Source organism: Aegilops tauschii, chromosome 3, assembly GCF_002575655.3.
Source record: "Aegilops tauschii subsp. strangulata cultivar AL8/78 chromosome 3, Aet v6.0, whole genome shotgun sequence".
Classification (NCBI taxonomy): Eukaryota; Viridiplantae; Streptophyta; class Magnoliopsida; order Poales; family Poaceae; genus Aegilops; species Aegilops tauschii.
The window spans coordinates 373,164,783-373,191,476 of record NC_053037.3 but is presented as its reverse complement, the minus strand read 5'-3'; the positions used below and the strand labels follow the sequence as shown (position 1 = coordinate 373,191,476).

Genomic DNA, 26,694 nt, shown 5'->3' with positions numbered 1-26,694 from the left:
ACAAACACATCCTGGAATGTTATGTTTATATACTGAAATGCTGAAATGTTGTGTTTTACACACTGAAATGCCGAAATAATGCATGCCAAAATATGAAATGAAAGGTGGCCGAGATAGGTATTTTCACCCGCGGTATTGCCCGCACCCGGCCAGGTACAGGTATGGGAACAATATGAAACCCGGGGTGCGGGTACGGGTTTGGGCAAAAATTATTGGGACGGGTGCAGATTTGGGCAAGCTCGCACCCGACCCAAGTGGATACCATGTAGATGGGGTCCTCGGCCCGGCCCACGTGGCCGTAAGACGACATGGTTACTAGTGAGTGACCCCTAATCTGAAACACCATCAGTAGTTTTGAATTGGTCTGCAAGTTATGCATATTTATCGTGTCAATTAATTTGTGCATCACAACTTTACTGTCCAGTACTCCAGTTCAAACAAGCTGACCGTTCATGTTTTTGTGTGTTCATTTTCGCTTCCGGTCATTTTAGTGTTCATTTTCGCTTCTGCCAAAACACACTGAGAAACAAATGTGACAACTGATAAGTGTTCAGTTCCGTCCGTTCTCGGCCCTAGCGGCAAGACCACCCACCGTGTCAAACCCAACGTGGCCGCGGGGATTTACCGGCGCAACATGGAACCACCGCTGCCCGACCGGGTGGTAAAAACCAAATCGGTCGGTCGGTGTCGGACCGGGTGGTAAAAACCAAATCGGAGACGGAGAGAAGCAAGGAGAAGACGCCAGAAACAAAGCGAGCACTCCGACCGCCCAACGCCATGCCGCTCCTCCACGGCGCCAGCCTCCGGGCCCTCCTCGCCGGCGCCGCCGTCGCTCACCTCTCCTCCTTCCCCATCGTGCGCGCCTCCCCGTGCGCTCCTCCCCAGCCGCTGCGGCTCCGCGCCTTCGCCTCCCACAGCGCCTCGGAACCTCCGCCGCCGCCCCCCTCCTCGCCCTCGCCCTCCACCTCGCGTGTCCTCGCCTCCGCGGCCGCGGCGTGCGACTGCGAGGAGGGGGCGAAGCCCGCGATCTGCACGGCGGACGAGCTGCACTACGCGCCCGTGCCAGGCACCGAGTGGCGGCTCGCGCTTTGGAGGTACCGCCCGCCGCCTGAGGTGTGTGCTTGATCCTGCATGCGGCTAGGCGGTGGTCGCGGCTTTGTTACGCTTGCCTTCGTTTGGTTGCTGATCTCGTGCTCGCTTGGTTCGTGCAGGCGCCCAAGAGGAACCACCCACTGATGCTGCTCTCCGGAGTGGCCACCAATGCGGTGGGATTCGACCTGTCCCCTGGGGTGAGTTGATCCATAACTACGCTACTGCTATCGATAAATCTCGCTGCAAACAGTACATTCTGTTTTTTTTTGTGAAGAAACCCATATGATGTTCGATTAATCTTTGTAAAATTGCTTGTATAATGATGTTGCAAATGCAAACTGGTAGCCATCTTTTAGCTTGGACTCACGTATCATGAGGATTCGACCTGTCCATCTAAACCCCCATCCTCAAGCTCTAGTTTCTTTTGTGTCTTTTGTGTTTGTTTTTGGTTTTCACTCGGGTTTCCTTATTTAAACCGAGTGTTGTATGATTTTCGGATCCGGTTTCCCTCATTAAGTGGATCAACTCTATTCTTAATGAAATTGCGGGAGCTCCCGGCCCTCTGACGAGGTTCCGTCCATTTTTTGTGGACCTTTAGTTCATTTTACTCTGTTTATCCTGTAGTTTAATTCAGTTTTAATTTTGATGTATTCTGTAATGTAAATACAATGAAATTAATTGTAGTAAGCCCACCCCGAGATGAGTGCTCTCTCCTCCGACTTCCCTAGAGCCTCCGGTATCACAGCAGAGACAGCGACGGGTTCTCCACCCATACGCGGATGGGGCGACAGAAGTATGGAAATAAGATAAGCAAAAATTTAGAAAGGAAAGTTCAATAAGCATATCATGGAGTAAACCGAGTGTTATGAACAAACAAACACGAAATCCACTCTTCAAGAGAAGTTTGTATTATATTTATTGGCATCTTTATTGTTTTACTGTAATTGGCTAATTGCAATTGCAGTAAAATGCATCCTAGCACACCTCCAGGGATATAGCAATCAGCAGACCTAGAAGTACCAAAATTTGAAAACGCTTACATGTACTCCCTCCATCCCAAAATATAGTATAACTATCATAGTGTCAAAAATGGTCTTTACATTTTGGGACAGGGGAGTAGTTGTTATGAAATTTATTGTGAACAAAACATAGTGTTTAATTATACTGCGGATAGTTATGAATTCATATGTTGCTAATATGAAATTTATTAGAGCCGCAATTGGGGTTTACTTGCATAACTGGGATGCAGCTAGACGGCAATGAAGTACCTTTTCTTGCACAAATATGGAAACAACACATATTTAACGGAAAACAAAAGCCGTATCTTCAGTTTTCCAGTAACTGTTGTAGGAATGTTTGCCTAAGTTGTTGGCTTATTGTACACGATTTACGAAGGGGAATCTGTAGAACTTATGAAGATTGCAGTTAAGACTATGCTTGTGCACTCTTCAAGAGTCAAATGAAAGGTGTAATTGCTGGTGTGCTTGTATCACAGGACTCAAACTATTTCAAAAACATTTCCTGCCTCTGAATTTTATGGTTGGTCCATAATTACCTGTCTTTTTTGTATTATATTTAATATATGTTACACTCAAGAAAGAAACAGTTATACATCTACTGTCTTCCTTGTTATTGTTGCCATGTTTGTAGGCATTTCTTTTATGGCTTCCCCTTTACCCTGGACTTCCATTGATACAAATGAAATGATGACAGGCTTCCTTTGCCCGTCATATGTCTATGCAAGGGTTTGATACATGGATTGTTGAGTTGCGTGGTGCAGGCCTCAGCACACGTGGATCAGAATTAGCTGCAGCTAGCACCAAGTCTGACATGTCCTCTAATTCAGGTGTGGATAAAATTTTGACACAGAAAGTAAATGTTGTTCCTCCTACCAAGGATATGTTGACTAATGAACCTCAAAGTTCTGAAGTTCCAGTACTAACAGACACGAATGTGCTAGAAACAAACACATCAGAAGAACCACAACTGGTGACAAAGTTAGCAAATGCTTTGGCACAATTGAGTGTAACATTTTCAGGCTATGTAAGAGATAGCCAACTGAGAAGCATCACTGACAGTTTTTTTGATCGAGTGACAGAACTTGTCCCTGATGCCTCATTAACTAGTCTTGAGGAGGTTGCAGATAAATTTCTAGGGTTGATGGAATTGCCACAGACATCAGCAATATATGATCAAATTAGCCAATTAAGTCAGCGCCTTGTGAAGATTCTTGGGGAAGGTCAACAAAATGTTTCCCCTCGGTTATTTGGCTGGCAAGAACGCCTCTCTGCAACCATAGAAGATCTCCAGAAGCAGTTGGAGCTGATTATTAGTTATGATTGGGACTTTGACCATTACCTGGAGGAGGATGTACCTGCAGCGGTTTGTAGACATACTCTTTACTGTCGAGAGATTAATTGAAGGTACCTTGAACTGCTTAGTAAGAAGTATGGTGATTTTTTGTTTGTGCAGATAGATTATATAAAACAGCAGAGTGTACCCAAGGATGGAAAATTGCTTGCTATTGGTCATTCTATGGGAGGAATCTTGTTGTATGCAATGGTTTCGAAGTGTGGTATGTTTCATTAACCTGTGCCTTTTTGGGTTTTCTTTTAATCTTTCTTAGAGCAGGGCAAACAACTTTTTTCGTTTTAGCAAATTGAATATTTCACATCTTCAACTAGTAGTGAGGCTAGGATAGCTGAAGTATAACACACCAATATTACACTTTCATTTTTAACTGTAATTATTTGCACAAGCATCCATGGATGCCTTTGAATTTTATTTGTTTGTTTGTTTGATATGGGGGTCTGGAAGCCTCTCAGGAACTGTCCCTTGCACCATAGCTTTTGGCCATTGCGTATTAAAGCAAAGGCAAAGTTCTAAGTCATGAACACACTCCACTATAGTATTAAGAAATCACGGCAACCTGTCGTGTCTGCTTTATCTAGTCCTTGGTGGCTTATTCCTGCTAGCGCTTCCTTTAAATAGAGCTTGCTGGATATTTGGTAAAATTGAATGGACTGCCATCATCCAGACATTGGTCAAATCTTGTCAAGGTTGGAAAGATTTTTCGATAAAGGGATTTTTATAGACGGCCTCATCAAGGTGATACAGCTGTGTGAATTCACTCCTGGCCTCTACATAACGAGATGCGCACATCCCTTACAGGCAACAAGCATAGTCTCAAATGAAAGCGACATACACAAAAAGAAGGTAGCCATAGACTAAACCGCCATCCGTGCTGGCCTGCTGGGTAAAAGCCTCCTTATGGTTAGCGGGATGGTGGGTCCATGGATGATGGCTGGCGATCAGTAGTACCAGCAACCCTGGTTTTGCACTCTTGCTTGTCTCATGGTAGATTTGGAAAGAGAACGGTTTCAGGATTGTCCAAAACTTGAGCAACTTCCAACTGTGCAACATTAGGGATGAGGCTAGTAAGGGTGCGTTTGGTTGTATTGCCCAGCTTGCCCATAGCTGAGCTAGCCTAGCTAGCTTAGCTCGGATGGGTTACCTTTGCCTTAGCTGCACGTTTGGTTCAATGCCGTTGCTAGCAAGGGCCAGCAGCTAGTCGTTTGGTTGTGCTGCGGGCAAAGTAGCTCATCTTCACAGTATCTAAATACATCTAGCTTATAACAAATGCATCAACAATACAATATCGTTGAAAAAAAATCAGTGAAACAGAGAAATGACTACAGGCAGATCAAGTTCTAAATAGTCATGCAAAAATTTAACGCAACTTTATGATTATAAATTTAACACACTTTGCAAACACACTGACTGATAAAAAAAATCTGGGTAACAAGCTTATTTTCCAGGAATGAAAAACTGAATGACATCATTACATGCAAGCATGAGGCATGGACATTATTTCCTTAGGAGATGACGCTGGAAGACATACAAAAAAATACTAAAATTTACAGCAAAATGAATCACACGTCAGGAGCAACATGAACGTGTTCAGGAAAGTTATCACCGACCCAGCGCCGCACAAACTCTTGAATAGCAGTCATCGGCCTCCCTTTCAACATGGACGCCACTTGTTCATTGGTGGCCAAAGATGTCTGTAGTGCAAGTCGGACGAAGAGAGGGTATTCTTCCATGTCATCAATTATTTTGAATAAATTCTCATTCGGGTTGGTCACGTGTGTGAAACGCATAGTATCCGACATATCACGCAGAGACCGCGTCATGTCTTGAACTACACTCTCCTCACACTTCACCCTCTTACCTTTATCGCGTTTGCCACCTCTAGGACGCTTCGAAGATGAGCTTTCATTATTGGTGTCGTCAGGAAGACAATCTGAATCATATTGTGTTGCAGGATCAATCTCAATATCAATCGCACTCTTCTCGGTGTCACCAATAAAATCCTTGTCACGAGCATGAACACGGTCATAGGGTGTTTGAAGGACCGTGAACTCCCCGGTAGCATGCTTATCCTGAAATATGAACTCCATCTCATCAAAGCTGGCAATAGGCACATTGATATATTTTGCCCTTTTGTCTTTGTTCTGGAAGAGAGAAGGAAGCATGAAAATGTTAGTTATAAAAGACAAAACATAATACAAGATGGAAATATAGTTTGACAAAATTTAGAAGTAGTGCTCATGTTCTTCATCCGAACAACTTCAGTCTCATCATATAATATTATCTTGTTGACATCATCAAAATTGGCACCGCTTAAGTTCTTCGCCTCTAGTATGATCTTCCACTGACCTTTCAGCTTATGGAACTTGTGATAAACTTGCCTTTGTGTGAAGGCGGTGGTAAACTTTGCATTGATTTGTTTTGCACACTCCTCATGATGTGTCTCTTTGAAGACAAATTGTTTTCCCTCAGACTGAATCTTCTCTTTGTAGTAACGTAGCATTTCATCTACAACTTGGGGCTGCCACACCACGTTGTTACCTGCCATATCCCTGTGGCATCAATTAAATTTTATAATTCAAAGACAGAATAACACCTCTGAGATGCATATCGCATTGTCACTCGTACCAAGGGAAATAAATCATAGTTACAAGTTGAAGAAAAGAAAACACACAAGTTGTTCTTGTAAGTGGTAATACAACTTAGAATCAACAAACTCATACAGAAAGCTTGAAAAAAAATCAACCACGTCTAACATTATGCCTATTTCTCCACATATTGGCTGCCATGGTATCCCTATCTCTAAGCACCTCCCTTTGTTCCTCACGTAAATCCCGTTGGACATGGCCAGCTGATCTTGGATATTGCTCAAACCAGTTCTGCTCACTGTAGACTAGTTCATCAGGACCCCCATTTAGTAATATCCAGTTGTGAAGGATACAACATGCTATGACGACTCGTACTTGTGAAGGAAAGGGATAATAAGGCCTAGTTGTCAGAACTTTGAAACGGTTCTTTAATGTTCCAAAGGCCCTTTCAACAGTAGTATGAAGGGATGAGTGCCTTAAGTTGAATAGCTCATTCTGGGTGCGGGGTCTATTATTACCCCTCCATTCACGCAAATGATATCGAGTTTGACGGAACGGTGGTAGGAATCCTCTCCTAGCTGCATAACCCGCATCCGCAAGATAGTATTTACCTAACGTGACATTATCAACAATTAATCACTCATTCACTCTATATGTTCTATGTTCATATGTAACAAATGCAGGGGCCTACCTTCAGGGACTCTTATGGCCATTTGGATGCTCAAGAGAATGTCGTAAAACAGTTGAATCGTGGGCCGAACCCTCCCAGCCCGCACAAACATAAGTGAATAACAAATCAAAGTCGACCGCCGCAAGAACATTTTGGGTAGGGGATGGTTTCCTGCCACGAAATCTGTCGACTAACCGAGATGGAACGTTACATGGAACATGTGTACCATCAATAGCACCAATACAGTCCTAAACATCCAAGTAACAACTAATTAGTAATACACCTACTGCACTATGAAATTATTTTAAAATTTATGGGTAACTAGATGGACACTATACTATACCTTAAAATACGGATCAAATCGTGGGTTGCCTTCAATCTTTGATGGTGTATCAAGTGTTTGATGCCTAAGCATTTCTGGTCCAAGTTTCCCAATTGCAAATAAAACTCTGTTGAAGTAATGACTCACTGTCTCACCTGACCTTGTGAAATGGAAACTAATGTCGATATTTTTCTTATGATGCCCTACTGTAGTGAGGAACATGGCAACTTGCTCCTCTACAGTACAATGCCATGTATCTTTAAGTGGACCCATACTCCGTAATTTATCACACAGTTTGAAGAACACTGATTTTCCCATGCGCAATTCGCCAATGCAGTGTTTCTCCTCACCGCAATACAGTTTTCGTAGATATGCCATTCTTTCTTTATTTCTCTCTAATAATGAGTATCTTGTAGGGTGACTAGTGTTGCTTAGATATATGATCAATGAACAATATGCCACTACAAAAGAACTGAAGAACGCAATTTTTCTGTTAATTTGCGCACTGTCGTCCATCTACAAATAAATCAAAGAAGATCGAATATTAATAACCCACACAACACGGTGTCGTTAGTATATACACAGTCTAGGACTACTGTAGACAAACCTTTGTTGATATAAATCAAAATAAGATGCAGGCACAAGACAAAAAACAGAGGAAGCTCTGTTCTTTTAGAAAATACATATGCAGAACTAGTGAATCAGTTCAGATGCCTGCTAAGTAGATAGCTCTGTATGCATATTCAGTACAGACCAAATTAAGGATTCAGATGGAGATGCATCATACATGTTCCAGTAAAATCAATTCCTGTCATGCACTCCTATAAGCTACTCAATTGGAGTCTGGTTTGGAATAAAAATCAAGAGCTGGGTGCCTGCCAACAACATTATCCTTCCCAACCCCAACGCCACAGTGGCATTATACTACAGTTTGCTATCACCTTAGCCGTACCAATCTAATCCCAAAGCCAGGTCACCCAACAAGAATCCAGCCTTGGATAAGATGACGGGGAGTATAGAAAGATAGTATTTACGATTTGTTGCTTCTAGTACCAATCAATTCCTGAACCATCTGATCTATTGCCAAGAAAAGTGCACACGCATACATAGGAGAAATCAAGAGATGAGGCGGACACAGAGCTGAGCAAGGCGGATGGGGGCGGACGCAGACTTGAGCAAGGCGGATGTAAGCTTTCCCTGTCAAATCTGATGCGCCTTCAGCTAATCGTGGAGGGCAACTTGGGCCAACTCGCTCGATTTATCTCTGCAGCTTCGGAGGATTTTGTTGGGATGAGGAAAAACCGGAGGGGAAAGTGGAGGAGGAGGTCGGAGTGGAGAACGTAGATTTAGGGATTTGTTGCAGACGGACTTATCCATCCGGAGAGTTCCGCCTAGAATTTTTCGCGCGTTCCAGCTTTGCCGTCGAGGGCGAGCCGAATCGGCTCTCCCCGCGGAGCGAGGATTTTCTGGCCGAGCGGGGCTAGCTGCCCCCAAAAGCTAGGATATTTTTGCGCTACCAAACGGCAAGCCTAGCCTAGCAAGGCAAAAACAATTTTTGCCAAGGAACCAAACGCACCCTAATTGGCACACTACCAGTGTTTAGCTGGATGGTGGGTCCATGGATGATGGCTGGCGATCAGTAGTACCAGCAACCCTGGTTTTGCACTCTTGCTTGTCTCATGGTAGATTTGGGAAGAGAACGGTTTCAGGATTGTCCAAAACTTGAGCAACTTCCAACTGTGCAACATTAGGGATGAGGCTAGTAATTGGCACACTACCAGTGTTAGGGTTATACCATTATAGGCGCTCTTACGTGGGAATATAGGCTTTCTTTTCTTCCTTTTTATTTTGTGATAAATTCCTGTTCATATTCAATGATAATATTGCCTTCGTTTAAAATTAAAGAGGTATAACTTCGCCATATAAAATTAAGTTTGTTGCAGCCAGTTATTTGTTTTAGTTTCTTCTCCATTTCAGGACACACTTCCAGTACATTTACATTATTTCCTACCAGCTGATTTACGAGTTTTACATAGAATATTTTATTATATGTTCTTCCATTACAGATGCCCTTGTGATTTTTACTACTATGGTCTTAATTTTTTGTTCTTCTAAGCTTGCTTTTGTATCGGAAGATCAGATTTTATTACCAATACATGGCACTAAGTACCATCTCTCCTTTTTTTTTTCTTTGCTTCACAAGGATTCGAAGGGGCTGATCCAGAGCTGGCAGCGATTGTTACTCTGGCCTCATCAGTTGACTACACAACATCCAACTCCTCACTCAAGTTATTTGTGCCTCTTGTAAGTTGACCATCAAGCAGGTTGACATATTCAATACATGGACAGGAACCTAATCTTCATTGTTCTTATTAGGCAGATCCAGCTGAGATGTTGCGTGTTCCTGCTGTCCCACTAGGAACATTACTATCAACCACTTATCCTATATCATCTCGTGCACCATACATATTGTCACTGCTGCGCTCTCAAATTTCAGCCAAGGATATGATGGATCCTGAACTGCTTTCAAAGCTCATCTTGAATAACTTCTGTAAGTCGAGGCCTATATTTGTCTTCTCTATGGAAGCCGCCAACTTGCCATACGTACAAGTATAGTATGAACGTATGATATGGCCTGGATAACACAAGAAGTTGCATAGTTTACACACATGAGTGTAGTTGTTATCTTGTATTACCTGCATTTGGTGAGGTTGTTATCTCCTTAACAGTTTCATCTTAGTGCAAGGTGATGGATTCAAGGCATTAGATGCTACCCATATGTTGTGCACTAAACTTGTCAAGTTTGACTGTTATAATCATCTTTTAAAGAAGATAATAGGGCAGCTGCAGACTTTAAGCGAATTTTACCAAACACCACAGCAAAATTGACCATGATAATTCATCTTTGTATAGTTAGTTTTACTACAAAAGCTCTCACATTTCTTGTGACAATTGATGTAATATTCAGGCACAGTACCAGCAAAGGTGTTATTACAGTTGGCGACCTCATTCCGTGACGGTGGGCTGCGAAACAGGGCTGGTACTTTTTTCTTCAAAGAGCATTTGGGGAAAATCAAAGTTCCGGTGCTTGCCCTTGCTGGAGACGAGGATCTCATTTGCCCCCCAGAAGCTGTTTACGGTATGGCAAGAAGTTCCATTTTAACGTATTGTTTTGCAATGAGAGCTCATTTGTCACCTAGTACTTAACGTATTAGGACCAGTGACAAATTTTTGGGCTGGGACTGGGATTAAGCTCACAAGCCAGGAGCCTAGGGTCACCAAGGTTCCACGGTGTGTTCAGAATGTAGCACCTTGCGCAAGTGGGTGGTGGTCTTACACTATACGTAGACTATCTGTCACGTGCTTAAGATAGGCACCGGTCCTAACTCCTAAGACAGATGAATGTGACAAGGTGGGGTACTGCTCCAGGAGAGAGGGTTGGCCAGCCATGGGGCTGGGGATGAGGAGAGATCATCCATATGGGGTTGTGCCCCCTTGTAGGGAAGAGTCTTAACTTGGTATCTAAGAATACAATCCTAACTTAACGAACAGTATCCTTATCTTCCTATTCACCCAGCACTTGCCTTGCCAAAAAGATATCCTTTATTAACTATTTAACCTGCTATACTTGTCTCCTCAAATGGTTGGTCAATGTACTGTTCACCTGATACTTATCAGGTGAACAGTAATTCCTGGGGACGAATCCTAGCTTAGTGCGGTGCCATTGGGCCTTGACCTAATGTCCATAACACTGTCATTGTTTGATTATGAGTTGCTTCTGAATTTCGTTGGAAATCTACTTTTAACAGTTGACCTTTCATTGTATTTGCAGAAACGGTGAAAGTAATTCCTCAGCATCTGGTCACCTATAAGGTTTTTGGCAAACCTGAAGGCCCTCACTATGCACATTATGACCTGGTTGGAGGGCGGAAGGTATGTGTGCATATGTGCGTATTTAAGAGACCCAGTTCAGTCTTTGATTCTTACATTACTCTGTGCTATCGTGTAGGCTGTCCATGAAGTGTACCCTTGCATAATAGAGTTCCTCTCTCAACATGATGATGTGTCTTCTTAAACTCTTACTGCCCGTATACATCAGAACTGCCACACGCCATTGTATACATCAGAACTGCCACACGCCATTGCACGATGGTCATCCTACACTGGAACCGGATGACACGGTAATCACCAAAATGTCAGTGAAGTGATGAGTAGCAGAGGTGTTTTTTCCTGTCTCCTTTGCGCAGACCAAGCTTCTAGTTTGTTTCTTCAGAACCGTTGATCGTTAGTGTAGTGTGTCGCCTGTAAATGCTATGTACATTACCAAAAGGAGGGATTGAAGATGATTCAACTAAATTTGCTTGATAATTGTTAGCAAAATTAAATAAAAAGTATGTTGTCGATCATGTTTGTATTGATGAAAGCACGTAAAATTGTATGATGTTTTGGCCAGATATGTTAGACTGTACAATACTGGCAGGATTGATACTATCTGTTGCATTTCTTACGCCTTTGACATGTCTGCGGGATATGCAATCGAAACATCGTGATTTACTTCTCTATATCTCTTCAGAACACTTTCATGTGTGACCCTCTTTACTTAGTGCGACGATTTATTTATTTTGGCAAAAGTGCGATGATATGACGGAGTCTGTAAGGCAGGAATCTGATGGCAAATTGGCTTCTACTTTCGTGGTATGCTTTAATTTCCACGAGATACTCACGTTTCTGCATAAGAGCATACGTGCTTTGTGTAAATGTCAGTCTTTTGCCATAAGCTGGAATTTAGAGCACCTACGGCCTGACCCCTCACTTAAGAGCACCTACGGCCTGACCCCCTCACTTAGTGCCCCTCACTTAGTCCCTAAACCCCACAACGTCTGCCTGGTCAAAAAGTTGATCCAACCAGACCTCTCATTTAGTCCCTAAACGTTCAGACAACTGATCTGCACCCCTCCTCAAATCGGGACCAAACGTAGGGGCGACCAGGCAACCCTGCTCCAGGTCATAGCGGTCTCACCTGCAGGCTGCAGCCATCCGAAGCCCCTTCCTCATCTTTGCACAGCGTGAAGGATGCAACGGAGTTGCAAGCTCTGGTGCGCTTCTGCTTCGACGGTGGTGTACATCGAGTGTTAAGTTCATCTCGTTCATATATGTGTAGCCCAACTGCAATGAAAGAGATTTTAAGCCCTACTACAATGAAGGAGATTTAAAAGAGATTTAAAAGAATTTCATATACGTTGATAGCACGGTCGGCACATTTTTTTTTTTTTGAAAAGGAGGCAAAAGATTTGCCTCATATATTAAATAAGGAGAGGAGAGTTTGTTACAACACACACCCCAGAATACAGCATGACAATTATTCTAGCAATAGAAAAGACCCTAACTTCTTTGCCCCGGCGGTGATCCAAAGGTTTGCCTCGTCGATGATGGTGTTGAGTAGAGTTGGCAGAGGCTTGCTCTTATGCCGGAACACTCTTGCGTTTCTCTCATTCCAAATGACCCACGACACAAGCATGGTGATCGAGGCCTTCGCTTTTCGGTTGGTGGTGCCCACGGCGCTCATGCTCGCCCACCATGTCTTGACTGAGTCGAAGGAGCTCCACGCCGACGTGTCCATGTCGTGTATGAGAAATTTCTGAATAACCAAATGCCAAAGCCTCAACGTGAAGCGGCATCTGAAGAATAGATGTGTTCCACATTCTTGCATTCCCCTGCACAAGGGGCAAGGGCCACAATTTGGCCAACCCCGCTTAGCCAGTCTATCGGCGGTCCAAATTCTATCTTGCAGTGCGAGCCAAGCAAAGAACTTGACCTTCGGTAGGGCCCAAGGCTTCCAAACCATTTGGTCCATGGGGGAGAGGACCAAACCCAAAAATTGTGCCCTGTAAGCAGAGGCCGCAGAGTAATGCCCAGAGTCCGCGTGTTTCCATACTATGTCGTCCTCAGCAAGCTCATCAAGATGCACCTCATGCAGAAGCATCCAAAGGGTGAAGAATTGTGCTACGTGTTCGGTGGAAACAACCGCAGGTGGCCTGATTTTGAGGATCCACGCGTTTTCCTTGAGGGCCTCCCGTACCTTCCAATGTTTCCGTGATGAAGACTCGTAGATGAGAGGAGCAATGTCCTTGGGCTTGCGCCCAAGAAGCCAAGGGGATTCCCAGAAGGGTGTCTTCGCCCCATTCCCGACCTTGATTGTGGTGCTAGCATAGAAGAAGTTGAGATCTTCCTCATCACACGGGTTACCTCTCCCAACCCACAATTTTGTTGGCTCCTTCCATTCATACCAAGGCCACCGCAGTCTCAAGGCCCGCGCGAACTTATTGGTGTTTAGGACCCCAAGCCCACCATAAGCAAGCGGCCGACAAACAATGTCCCAATTGACCTTGCATTTTGCCCCGGTTGTCTTATCTGACCCAGACCACAGGAAGGCCCTCTCAAGCTTGTCGATGTTTTGGAGGATGGTGGGCTGTATGACAAGCGGCGTGATGAAGTAGATCACTTGGGAAGCGAGCACCGACTTGACAAGAGCCGCGCGCCCAATGGTGGTGATGTTCTGGCCCTCATATGTTGTCAATCTGCTTGCCACCTTGTCCACAAGGAATTGCAAGTCAACGATCTTTAGCTTCCACACAGAGAGTGGTAGGCCCAAATATCGTAGTGGGAAGGAGGCCCTAACAGCCGGCAGCCCTTGGGTGATTTGCCCCAAGTCAAGGTTACCGCACCGATCGGAACCATCGAGCTCTTGTGGAAATTGGTGCACAGACCGGTGACATCCCCAAAGCCTCTCAGAATAGTCGCAAGGTTGTCCACATCACTTTTAATCGGAGCTACAAACACGGCTGCGTCGTCCGCATAGAGGGAGGTACGCACCATGACACCTCTCCCTCGGAGCTTATGAAGCAGCCCCTTTTTTGTCGCTATGTCGAGGATACGCTGTAGGGGGTCAATAGCTATGACAAACAAGAGTGGAGAGACGGGGTCCCCTTGGCGTAGCCCCTGGCCGTGCTTGATGGGAGCACCAGGTACTCCATTCAAGAGGATCCTCGAAGATGAGGAACATAGGAGTGCCGCAATCCAGTCTCGAAATTTGCTTGGGAAACCTCGTCTCCGAAGGAGGTCAAGCAAATACTCCCATTTGACAGAGTCAAAGGCCTTGCGAATGTCCAACTTGAATAGCAGGGAGGGGGTCTTGCTCTTGTGAAGGCGCCGCGCGAGGTTTCGAACATACATGAAGTTGTCGTGGATGCTCCGTGTTTTGATGAAAGCACTTTGAGCGTTGGAGACAAGGGTGGACATATGCGGTCCAAGCCTTATGGAGAGCACTTTTGCAATGATCTTGGCGATTCCATGAATGAGACTGATGGGTCTATAATCGACGATGCTCTCCGCCCCATCCTTCTTGGGAAGCAGCACAACATTCGCAGAATTGAGCCAGTGAAGATTTGTTGTGTGGAGGGAGTCAAAGCATTGAATCACCCTCATGAGGTCGTGCTTGATGATGCCCCAACACTTCTTGAAGAAGAGGTCGGTGAAGCCATCCGGCCCAGGCGCCTTGTCGCTAGGCATGCTATTTATTGCCTCGATGACCTCCTCCTCGGAGAAGGGAGAGTCAAGCTCCTGTAGGTCATGCGACTCCAGGTTAAGTTCCTCCCAATTGAAGTCCTTTGTGCTTGCATGTAACATCCCAAAATTCTAAATTTTGGAATGTTATAATAAATAGATAGATTTGATTGTTTGTTGGATTGTTGTGTGATTGATTGACTGAAAGTGAGTGAAATTCGAAACTTTTGAAGGTTAAATGAGAGGGAATAAGAGGACTTTCCCAAACTTTCATTTTTGCTTTTATGATCTCCGTAAATTCAAATTCTTTTCACCACAAAACCCTAGAGAGAAGATGACATGACTTCTTCCATTTATTTAAATGACAAGGGGTGTTGAAAATATTTGAATTTCATTTGAAAATATTTTCCAATTCTGAAACTTTATGCAACTCAATGATTTTTCACGAGAGAAGATAAAATGACTTCTTCAAAACATATGAAATAGGAGTTGGGAGTTTCAAAGGATTAAATTCAAAGCCCCATTGAAATTATTTTCCAATATTGGACTTATTTGAGTTTTATTCAAATTATTTTTCTCCAAAATAAAAATATACAGAAAATAGGGTAACATGATTCCCTACATCAGAAAATTGGAGAGAAATAAATTTGAAAACATTTTGGTATTTTTAAAATGATTTTTATTGAATTTTATTAAGGCAGTAGCACTCTTTGCTTTATTTAAATTTGTGAGGATTTTATTTGACTTTACAAAAATGTTCATGCTGTAGGAAATCTTTTTCTGCAAATTTTGATATATAATATGCCTATATAAAGTTTTATTTTTATTTTCTTTATTCAGTTTTTCCTTTCCTGTCTCTATTTATAAAAAAAAACTACATGCGCGTACTCTGTGACTATATGTCGCCCTCATGCGCAGTATAGTAGCTTTTGGCGCCCCATTGTTTTTCTTTCTGTTAAATAGGCCAGGTCCAGCCGGCCATATTCCTCCCCATATTTCTTTTCTATAGTTTTTTTTTCTTTCTTTTCTTTCTTTTCAATTGCTAAAAAAAAAAACTGCCGCGCGGCCGGCCGAACCCTTTAGGCCCATGCGAGCCGCTCCCTTTTTGTCTTTTCGTCTACGTTTAGTCCCACATTGCCTAGCCTTTAACCCCTAAACCTCTTTTCCACCTATAAATATAGACCCATAGAGCCTCCAAAAATTATCCATTGCGAGTTAAATCAATATTTTGGTTTGACCAGCTAAAAATATATTTCTCCTCTCCGGCGGGACTTTTGGAAGTTGTCTCCATACTCCGAAGTCGTCTTTTCTATACCTTATAAAGGTATATTTATTCGTTCTCTGTCTTTATACGTTAGATCTAGAATTCTTTTATCCGTAGCTATTTTTTTCTTCTGCAAAACAGCTTGGCCCTGATTTTTTAAATAGCCATAACTTTTTACTCGTTCATCCAAATTAGATGAAACTAGCGCCTATAGCTTCGTCTTGTTTTCACCTATCCAGTTAACCTGTCACGTCAACTTTTTGAAATTTTCAAATTTCGAAATTTGTTCAAATTCATATTCAAACTTCTTTTGTTCATAACTTAAGTTCCGTAACTCCGTTTGAGTTGATTCTTTTTGCAAAGCGAAGCTCTTGACCTAAACTTTCTGATAAGGCCAAATTCACATAATTTTGGTACTATTAGAAATTGTTTTATGTTGCAAGAGTTATTTGCTTGGTTTTGATGTTTTCCGAAGTGTCTTCTTCGTTCTTCTCGATCTTTTGAGTGATTGCTTATGTGTGGTTACTATTGCTTGCTTACGATAGATTGACCGGAGTGTGACGAGTAGATCTATCAATAGTTTTGAGTGCGAATCATCTTCATCAACATTGCAGGCAAGTTCACACTTTGATCATACCCCTTTCATACCCAGTTTTTTTATGCACTAGATTCAACCCTCAAACAATTGCATGATTAGGATCTAATTAACATGTGGGTATTGGGAAGTAGTTGATGAGGTAGTACCTATTGCCCTGTTTACAATCAAACCCTTGGGAGTTACTTCTACGTTGCTATTATATTGTCATGCTATGCTCGTAGACGTGGATTGGGTTTGAGAGATATTCATGACAGATGTGAGATTGTTAATAATGGTTTACTTAAGGTGGCAACTAAAACTCACATCTGGGTGGATTGAGGCACCTGGAGAACCCAGTGTTGTCTGTTTGTATAAGGACCGCCACCCAGACTCAAAGGGATCATAAGATTATTCATGCTAGAAACTTCCGTGTGCAGCCACAAGCCATTATGGGCTCTGGCATAGTTGAGTAAGTTGTGTGAGCTCTTGAAGAGGTGGACTAGCAGATGTAGGGGGATTGTAGGTGTAACGGTCTGCCCGGAGTAGAGAGTAAATGCTTCTGAAAGACTGTGTCTCGATCATCCGTTTCTCAAACACCATGTAGTGCGAGAAATCCAACGGAGGAGATCGAGTCTTGTGGGGAAAAGTGCGCAAACCTCTGCAGAGTGTACAAACTAATCATGATTAGCCGTGTCCCCGGTTATGGACATCTTGAGTATCTAGTTCTTGGATTATCCCGTTGATCTCATCATGTTACTTAATTTAAATTTGATTTGGGTTAAATCACGTTCTTAATTGGGATTGAGATGCTGTCAACCATCTCAATGTTTCACAACCACAATGGTAGTTAAATAAAATTTATTCCTTTGCAGTAGGGAAAAATTGGCTTTTCGCAAAAACATTATAACCATAGAGCTTTTCCACCAGCCATATATGCATGTAGTGATAGCCTTTGTTCATCATTTCTCTATGGTGTGAATTTGCCAGCATATTCCATGTGCTGGCCCGTTTTCGGGCTGCAACGTTTCATGTTGCAGGATATCTTACGACGAGTAAGTGATTCGTTAGGGTTACGATTTCTACACTCAACTTTGCCGTTGGTGTTGATGGGAATCCACAACCTTGTTACTTCCGCTATTTGGATTGAGGTAATAGTATTTACGTTACTTTATACATGTGATTTACCTCTGTTATAAATCCTCGAGTACTGTGTGTGTCAGCATACCGATCCAGGGATGACACTTAAGCACAGAGACTTGATCCATTCGGGTCAGGTCGCTACATTGCACTTCCCCTTTTCATTATATGCGAGAAATGGTCGTGTATTATTTTTTCCTTGGCGTTGTGCTCGGTCACCCACCCTTGATCATTCATGATACGGTGAATGTGGTTTTTCCTCCGCGCATTAACCCGGCGCTGAAAGAACTTTGTGTTGGCATCACCTTCTTTGATGTTTGCAATTCTGGCACATTGCTTCTTGCGTGCTTTCTCGAGCACAGCCAGGCTTATGACCCTTCTCTTGAGCCTAGCCCGAAGGTCGAGCTCCTCGGGGGAGAGCAGCCTTCTCTCCTGAGCAATGTTGAGGCGTAGGATCACCAAGAGGGCGGCATGGAGATGGGCCTTAGGTTTAGAGAAGAGACCCCTACTCCACTGTGAGAGGCGCATCGCCGTTTTCTTTAGCTTGTGGAAAAGGATAATGTGTGGCACGGTGTGCTCAACGGGCTCGACCCAGGCCTTTTGGACCACCTCACTGAAGCCGGGCATAGAAGTCCAAAAGTTCTCAAATTTGAAAGTCTTAGGCCTCCTAGGACCCTTATCATCGGCGAGCAGGAGCGGGCAATGGTCGGATAGGGATGAAGAAAGTGCATGGAGCACGTGGTCGTTGAAGGTGGTGTCCCAGTCCGCATTGCAAAAGAAGGAGTCAAGCTTGCTCAGGGTTGGGTTTGCCCTCTCGTTGCTCCAGGTGAACCTCCTATTCTGGAGGTGGATTTCTTTAAGCTCACAACTATTGAGAGTTGCACGGAACCGGTTGATTCGACTGGTGTTAACGTTCCGCTTGTTTTTATCCCTTGCCCGATAAATCTGGTTGAAATCCCCGGAGGCGATCCAAGCGACCCCAACAGGCGGCTTCTGGCTAATGAGCTCGGCAAAGAACGCATCTTTGAGCGAAGGGTTGGTCGGGCCGTAGACGGTTGTGATCTTAAATCGCACGCCCGAATCCCTGACACGACCCATGGCTGAGAGGCAATAGGTTGTAAAGGTGATGTTGGACATCTCCAGCAAGAGATCATCCCAAAGCAGGAGGATGCCTCCCCTCGTGCCATTTGCCGGGCGTTGCGCAAAGCTGCATAACCTATGCCCCCCCCCCCCCCCCAAAAAACGCGGCCGTGAACTGGTCGATATTGTCAAGCTTCGTCTCCTGGAGACATACCACATGGCAGGACGAGGAAGCAATGGTTGCGTTAACTGTGGACCGCCTATCCGGGCAGTTAAGGCCCCTAACATTCCAGCTCAAGAAGTTGATCGGTTGAGCTAACATGATTAAACATGAGATCCCTGGAGCATATGCACGTATCATGAGCTGGGACGACCACAATAGCGCTTGGCATAATGGCAGGAGCAGCAACAGACTGCTTGCACCCGGTTACAATAGCAGACTCCCTGAGATGCAACAGCAACTCCACAGACTTGAAACTAGGCATGTAGCCAGGACGCACACAAACTTCTACTTTAGAGATACCTTGGACCCAGTACATAGACACCCCAGGACATGCATTTGGTTGTACTAACATTTAACAAGATCAACCCCAGTTTTGAGCAAAACTGCTTAGGTTGCAGCCTGCTGGAGCTCGGCCTCCTCATCGGCCCTCTCCAGGTCCAGCGCGCCACCCCCACCATGCGACAGGAGGGCCTCCTCCACAGCATGCGCATTCGCGTCGTCCAGCTTAAAAAGCCCCCTCATGGCCGTGATCACCTCCGACGACAGGTGCGCTTTGAAGCGCTCCGCGAAGGCATCAAGGGCTGCAGCAGTCACGTCCTCACCATCCTTGACGATGCCGAGGGAGCGACAGACCAGAATTTCTGCCGCTGTAGCCACCGGCGTGGCCCTGGGGCGGCTTGCCGCCCACGTCTTGTGCAGCGAAAGAGCACCGCCAACCCTGGAGATGGTCACACCAGCCATGGTTTTCCTGCGTGCAGCAGGGGCTCGGGGTGGCGTTGGAGCAGGGGTGGGTGTGGGCAGGATGGCTTCCTGGCGATCTTCAAACAGGGGTGCAAGGCACTGGAGGCCGACCGCACCGACAACAGCCCTACGATGCCGCACAGGCGAAGGAGTTCGGCGCAGCAGCCCACTGGACAACAGGGGTGGCGTTGGGGAGGCCTCAAACCCCGGCGGCCTGGAAGGCGACGGAACAGGCAGCAGCAGCATCTGGGGCGAGCAAAGCTTGAGCAGCGCCGGGCTTGGCATGTTCGGCACAAGCGCAGCCGACCGGGCTTCATTCCTCATGGACCTCGGAGACGGCGGAAGGACGGTAGTTGGCGACAGCGGAGGCGAGACTGGTGGCGTGAGGCTCTCCTGAGACCGACGCCGGGCAGCGCGTGGTGAGGGGTGTCGCGCGACGCTGCGCCCACGTTCAGCCTCCAGCGGCAAGGTCGGCAGAGGCTGCATCTCCATGACACGGGCCGCGTCCGCGCCGGAGGAGCCGGAGCCCAGCAAGACAGCAGATGCAGGCGGTGCAGCAACGACGGCGCGGCGACACATTGTGATTCAAAAAGAGCCGTGCAAACATCAATGCTCCGTTTGTGAACCATGACTATAAATCTTCTTTGTGATAAGCGGAGAACATTATTGGTAACAATTCATCTTTTTAACTAAGGGTGCAATGATGAGTGAAGCTTATCGCTTCTGGACGACCCGGCTAAGCCGGTCGACTAGCTCCTCATGTGGCGAGGTTGGACTAAACATCTGAAACCTGCTGACCCAATACGGATGTGAAAATCTCAAGTATGAACTATTTATTTGGTGTTTATTAACAGTCCCGCCAGCCTAACATGGACTACACATCATATAATCGACGTGCATGGGTCCAAATTTGTAGGTTGCGGCTGTAGATGCTCTTACATTCATGCAAGAGAGGAAATACTCCCTCTGTCCCATAATATAAGAACGTTTTTGACACTAGTGTAGTTCCAAAAACGTTCTTATATTATGGGACGGAGGGAGTAATATTTTGCTATTGCTTGCGGATAGCCCATAAAGCTTGATGAAATACAGTGGATTAGCAACCGTTGTCTATTTTCATTGTATGCTTGATCCGCTTTGTCTGCTTTTGTGGCTAATTTTTCACTACAATAATAAAATAAGCACTACAGCATAATTCAACAACCTGAGCCTAAGTCAGTTCTGCAAAACGCTTGGACATCACATCACCATCTTGAAAGAGCATACCAGAACCCATATGTTTGATAAAAGATCGCCGCAATATGGCATTTCTATCTGGAAATGCAAAAGAATGGATGTTGTGTTTAGACAATAATAATACATGTAACGGACTGTACAAGACACAACAAAGAGAGGCTTTTCAGGTCCACCCAGGTACACAATAGGTGTAGCCTGGAGTCCCGACTTGTTCAAGTCTTTGTGACAGCAGTCTTGCAAACCGGGCAAACGTTCTTCTGAGAAAGCCACTGCTTGATGCAGTAAACATGGTAGCTGTGGCCGCAGCCCAGCCTCCCCATCTCGTCATTTGCTTCAAACTCTTCCTGCAACATCCACCAGAATAGACAGACCTGGTTTAAACTCTCGCGATTGATATATAGAGAAGCGGGGGATAACTATCAAGGAAGGAGGGAGAGGGCATACTTGACAAATACTGCATTTCTTCTCCACTTCCGTCGGAAACCGGAATGATGAATCAGGCTTGACCTTCCTGAGGTTGCGAATTATCTCATCCTCGCGTAGCCCTGTGTTGACATGCCCTATTCTTTCTCCAAGCTCAAGCAACTCCTGTAAGACAAAGTTGGTCCATCACGATGATAATGCCAAGTGTTGTTACACGGGAGGGAGGGAGGAAGACATACCTCATAAGTCATGTTGTCGACATCGAGGCGCCAATCCTGGTACCGATCATACATATTCATTCCTCCCAACAACACTCTTGTCTGAAACATCATGATCTGCCATACATATAAAGAAGGTAAGCATTCGAAACTGGTACCCTGCTGGCATTTCATTAGACAGAAATCATTGCGCACCCATGCATGGGCATGCTTCCATTAAAAATGTTCACCTTAGATGAACAAGCATGAACGAATAAAGAAGTGAGCACTGTGTAAACATCTTATAAAAATTGTCACTTTTAGGCCCACGGATAATATGTTGATTATTTCATACTTTTATTTGTATCGTCTACGATTTTCTTTCCAGACTACATACAGCAGGTTTTAAGGTTATACTTCAGGTGGGTGGCTCATTTTGCATCACGCTTAGACCCATGGGTCAAGGGCAAGACCAGGAAATAGGTTTCCTCCAACCAACCAATTAGGACTACAACTTGAGATGTTAAATTGCCCCACCCACCGTCTGCATATCTTTGATAGTTGCCTACTACAGGGACAAGGAAACCCTCAATATTCACATCCAACAATAAGATAAGAGCCCTCACCAGCTAGGTGATCACGAAATACACAAACAACATGAGATCTGATTATGACTGAAGCAACAGGCAAATCATGAGGGTGCCCGGTCCCCCTGAGCAGCAAAAGAGCAGTCGAGTCAGGCAGAAGAGCTGGGCACCGAGGCAAAGTCTGAAAGCCATCATTCACCCACCAGAATGCCCATCCCCATTCCCTACCTACTGTACGATCCGCTAGAACAGCATGCCAAAAAGAGAATGAATGAACAAATAAAGTGGCATTATGGGTTGTCATGCTCAGGTGTTCCACATCTACCACCTCTTCCCCAGCTCCGAAACAGCATATCTAGTTTGGACGCCATTTGACTGGCCATTCCATCAGCAGCGCCGTGGCTGCCCGGCCCAGCTCAGCTCAGCGCAAGTGTTGGTAGTCTGCGTCTGCATGCCATGGTTGAGAGGTCTCTCTCCATGGCCACACAGCGTAGCGGAGCTCCGTGGCCGGAGCCACTTAATTATGGGTTCGTTAACCAACGAGAAGGCCACGATCTCACGTCACGTTTAGCGCACGAAAGAAGCAAGTCAACCACCTCCAACGCCCAGGGGTTACAGCACGAACATTTGTCAGATCACACACAATGACAACCCTGGCTACACTATTATTGTCATACGCACGGGAATCTTATGGTAACGTAATCGCGCACCGACCGCTGGACGCCGAGGCGGAGAAGGCATAGATGCGGCTCAAGCGTGCAAGCAAACGCAAGGCGATACTGGTATGATGCAGTGTATTTAATACTGGTGCTGAGACTAGTGTGCTGTATCGTACCTCTTCTTCGAGGCCGCCGGGGGAGGGGCGGTACCCGCGCATCCGGCGGAGGCGCGCGGAGGGGAGCAGGTCGGCGCCGAAGAAGGGGCCGTCCAGGTGATGCAGCGGCGGCGGCGGCGGCGACTCCATGAACGACGAGGACATCTGCTCCTGCATGCTCGCCCTCCGGGACAGGCAGGGCCGCTGTGGACATCACATGAGAAACGCAGCGTCAGCTGGCTGGCAGAACATGTCAAAAGATTCCACTTGCATACGGAGAATTCGGTATTGCCCCGAAGGCATAGCATCAAACGTGGTAGTGGAGAGCACTGTTTCAGATGCTTAAACAGAACATCGCATTCAAGGCTGCTCATAATCGCTAAAAGAGTAATCGTAACAGCGAAGCGGGATTTTGAAGGGCGCAAATGTGAAATTGAAACGAAAGATTTCGGAGCAAAACAGCCACCAGAAAATCTGAATACTTAGAAGAACACACGCTTTCTTTTCAACAACAGACAAAAAACGAGTTCAAAAAAAGCACAAAAACGGACACACATGAGAAATGAGAAAACTGATGAGAATAACCACCCACCAAGAACAAGCAGCAATCCTACGAAATGGACACGCCATGAGCACCAACAGATCCGAACAAGCCAAGAAGCATCTGCCACTCACCTCTCTGTGCGGCCTCTCGGAGTCGCCGCCGCGCCCCCTCCCCAGCATCTGGTGGCGCGCCACCACGCAGTCCACGGAGGACGCCTCCGCGGCGAACGGTATCCCCGGGGCGCACCACACGTCGCCGCCGATCCCTCCGCCCACAAGGCCGCCTCCTCCACCTCCTCCCCTCTCCTTCCTCCTGTCCTTCCCTTTCTTCCTCCGCCCGTGCCAGTCGGCGGACGACCGTACGGCCGCCGCAGCCGCGGAGCCCGCCCCTGGCGCGTACGCCTGCGAGGCCGCGGCCGACGTGCAGCCCAGCCCGCGCAGCGCCGCGGAGGCGAAGCCCTTCCTCCGCCCCACCTCGGGCGCGGCCGGCGGAGGCAGCGGCGCCGAGGAGGAGGAGGAGGAGGCCTCCCCTCGTGGCAGCAGGAGGCGCCGGATCCCCCGCCGGCGCTCCACCGTGGGCGACCCGCCGCGGCGGTCACCGGCCATGACGAGGAACCCGGTTCCCCTGGCGTGCTCTGCTCGGGCCTGGAGAGACGGGTGGGGGCAGTAATGGCACTGCCAGGCAGCGCCTGTGAGCGGGCGGGCGGGCGGGCGCAGGCAGAGCAGAGGGGGGGCGCGGGTTCGCGTTTGTTGTCTAGCGTGTGGAAGGCTAGAGAAGTGTATACTCGAGGGGCCGAGCGAGCGAGCACGAGGAGGAAAGGAAATGCGACGCGAGGTGGTAAATTCTTGTCCCGGAATCGGCGTGGCCCTGGATTAAGGGGACGGATGTTCTTGACTTGGTGGTTTGGTGAGTTCCGAGCTCCAGAACGGTCAAATAATACCACTACACATGGTGTAGGGCTGCTTAAACAAATGTGGCATGAAACATGTTTCCCTTTTCCCTTGTAACACGAAACATGGCGCCAAACGTCACAGTGGAAAAGGTGTCGACTAGAAACGTCAAAGTGGATTTTAAATATATTCTTCGAGAAACACCAAATGCCCTCAGTTGTAACTTAAGTCTAGAGTGTCCGAGATTGAAAATTTGGACAACAGTCATAGATAGTTCCTGGAAGATAACTCGTTGAGATGATACCTGTTTTTCCTGAAGGGTGGAAGAACACATGGCCGACATGCATATCCAGCATCTCTGGGTAGAACTTACCATCAGGGATATTGACCGAGACATGTTGTTAGCCAGAATGTTAGCATCATCGGTTGATCCACCCCAGCCAGCTAACGCATATGTGATCGAAATCAACAACTCTTGTATGCACATTTTGCTTTGTGTAGTGCATTCCACTCTTGTATGATGCAACATGTGACCTCAACAATCTATAAGTGACATGAGCATCATCTATTGCACCAATACAATCCTGTGATGGCAGGGAAAAACTGTTATGGCTCACTCACAACAATACAAGCATGTTATGGCATGAACTAAGAGTACTACTCACCTTGAAATATGGGTATCATCTAGGACCCATGTGAATCTTCGAAGGAGTTTGCCCATTTGGTGCCTTGATCATCTCTCCTTGGAGCTCCCCAGTCGCATACAAGACATACTTGAAATATTGAGAAATTGTGTTATTGGATCTCGTGAATGTTGTGAATCACATTGAACCTCTAGTTATGACCTCCAACGTGAAGGAACATTGCTATTTACTCTTCAAAGAGGTGAGTATGCTACCTTGTAGCAACCCCTTCTCCCTAAACGTGTCCACAAGCTTTACAAATGTGCTCTTTGCATTCAGAGCATGTTCACAACCTCTGCATTGTTACTGTTGTGGATGTAGTTCAGATTCAACATCCTCTCCCTATCTCATGGTAACAATGGACCATAACGGATCATAGGCTTCGAATTGTGACGAACCGCTGAAAGATCATGGATGCCGCCTGGAGGGGGTGAATAGGCGCTTTAAAATAATTACGGTTTAGGCTTGAACAAATGCGGAATAAAACTAGCGTTTAATTTGTCAAGCACAAAACCTGGAACGACTAGGCACAACTATGTGCACCAACAACTTATGCCAAGCAAGATAAACAACTAGGTGATAGCAAGATATATATATATATATATATATATATATATATATATATATATATATATAGCATGAAACACTATAACTATCACAAAGTAAAGGGCTCGGGTAAGAGATAACCGAGGCACGCGGAGACGATGATGTATCCCGAAGTTCACACCCTTGCGGATGCTAATCTCCATTTGGAGCGGTGTGGAGGCACTGAAATTATAAGTAGCGAGTAATTTGATAGCAAGATAATTTGTAACGAGCAGGTAATGGTAACGATAAATAATATGCAGCAAGGTAGCCCAATCCTTTTGTGGCAAAGGATATGCCAAAACGGTCTCTTATGGTAAGCAAAGTGTTCTTGAGGGTACACAGGAATTTCATCTAGTCACTTTCATCATGTTCGTTTGATTCGTGTTCGCTACTTTAATAATTTGATATGTGGGTGGACCGGTGCTTAGGTGTTGTTCTTACTTGAACAAACCTCCTACTTATGATTAACCCCCTCGCAAGTATCCACAACTATGAGAAAAGTATTAAGATAAAATCTAACCATAACATTAAACTTTTGGATCCAAATCAGTCCCTTATGAAGTAGCGCATAAACTAGGGTTTAAGCTTCTGTCACTCTCGGAGCCCATCATCTAATAACCACTCCACAATGCATTCCCTTAGGCCCTAATAAGGTGAAGTGCCATGTAGTCGACGTTCACATGACACCACTAAGGGAATCACAACATATATACCATCAAAATATCAAACACATATCAAGTTCACATGATTACTTGCAACAAGATTTCTCTCGTGACCTCAAGAACGAAAGTAAATACTCACAAATGATAATCATGCTCAAGATCAGAGGTATATTAAATAGAATAATGGATCTGAACATATAATCTTCCACCAAATAAACCATATAGTAATCAACTACAAGATGTAATCAACACTACTAGTCACCCACAAGCACCAATCTAAGATTCCGGTACAAAGATTAAACACAAGAGATGAACCAGGGTTTGAGAGGATATGGTGCTGTTGAAGATGTTGATGGAGATTGCCCTCCCCAAGATAGGAGAGTTCTTGGTGATGATGATGACGATGATTTTCCCCTTTGGGAGGGAAGTTCCCCCGGCGGAAT

The 26,694-nt window shown here is 45.5% G+C and overlaps 4 protein-coding genes across 5 annotated transcripts; 1 reads left to right on the top strand and 3 right to left on the bottom strand.

Moving 5' to 3' along the window:
• Window positions 1–694: 694 nt before the first annotated feature.
• On the top strand, window positions 695–11,465 carry LOC109764825 (uncharacterized). 2 transcript variants are annotated; one of them, XM_020323607.4, is made up of 10 exons: window positions 695–1,113; window positions 1,212–1,289; window positions 2,806–2,938; window positions 3,236–3,474; window positions 3,565–3,667; window positions 9,246–9,346; window positions 9,419–9,593; window positions 10,011–10,181; window positions 10,875–10,975; window positions 11,052–11,465. In XM_020323607.4, exons 1-10 carry the CDS (start codon window positions 778–780, stop codon window positions 11,115–11,117), a joined length of 1,503 nt encoding a protein of 500 aa, XP_020179196.1. In that variant the 5' UTR covers window positions 695–777; the 3' UTR covers window positions 11,118–11,465. The 2 variants fall into 2 exon arrangements, with proteins under 2 accessions (XP_020179196.1, XP_020179195.1); XM_020323606.4 differs by having other exon boundaries at window positions 2,806–3,474.
• On the bottom strand, window positions 4,901–12,287 carry LOC141042417 (uncharacterized). The gene is made up of 3 exons (XM_073510626.1): window positions 12,063–12,287; window positions 5,705–6,014; window positions 4,901–5,603 (listed from the first exon to the last, which is right to left on the bottom strand). The coding sequence occupies exons 1-3, from the start codon at window positions 12,191–12,193 to the stop codon at window positions 5,025–5,027; spliced, it is 1,020 nt and encodes a 339-aa protein (XP_073366727.1). The 5' UTR covers window positions 12,194–12,287; the 3' UTR covers window positions 4,901–5,024.
• Window positions 12,288–19,273: 6,986 nt separating this feature from the next.
• On the bottom strand, window positions 19,274–20,206 carry LOC109764827 (uncharacterized). The gene has a single exon (XM_020323610.3). It carries the CDS (start codon window positions 20,204–20,206, stop codon window positions 19,274–19,276), a length of 933 nt encoding a protein of 310 aa, XP_020179199.1.
• A 673-nt stretch (window positions 20,207–20,879) lies between these two features.
• Window positions 20,880–24,286, bottom strand: LOC109764826 (uncharacterized). The gene is made up of 5 exons (XM_020323609.4): window positions 23,560–24,286; window positions 22,906–23,088; window positions 21,526–21,621; window positions 21,308–21,451; window positions 20,880–21,207 (listed from the first exon to the last, which is right to left on the bottom strand). Exons 1-5 carry the CDS (start codon window positions 24,031–24,033, stop codon window positions 21,076–21,078), a joined length of 1,029 nt encoding a protein of 342 aa, XP_020179198.1. The 5' UTR covers window positions 24,034–24,286; the 3' UTR covers window positions 20,880–21,075.
• Between the last annotated feature and the right edge of the window lie 2,408 nt (window positions 24,287–26,694).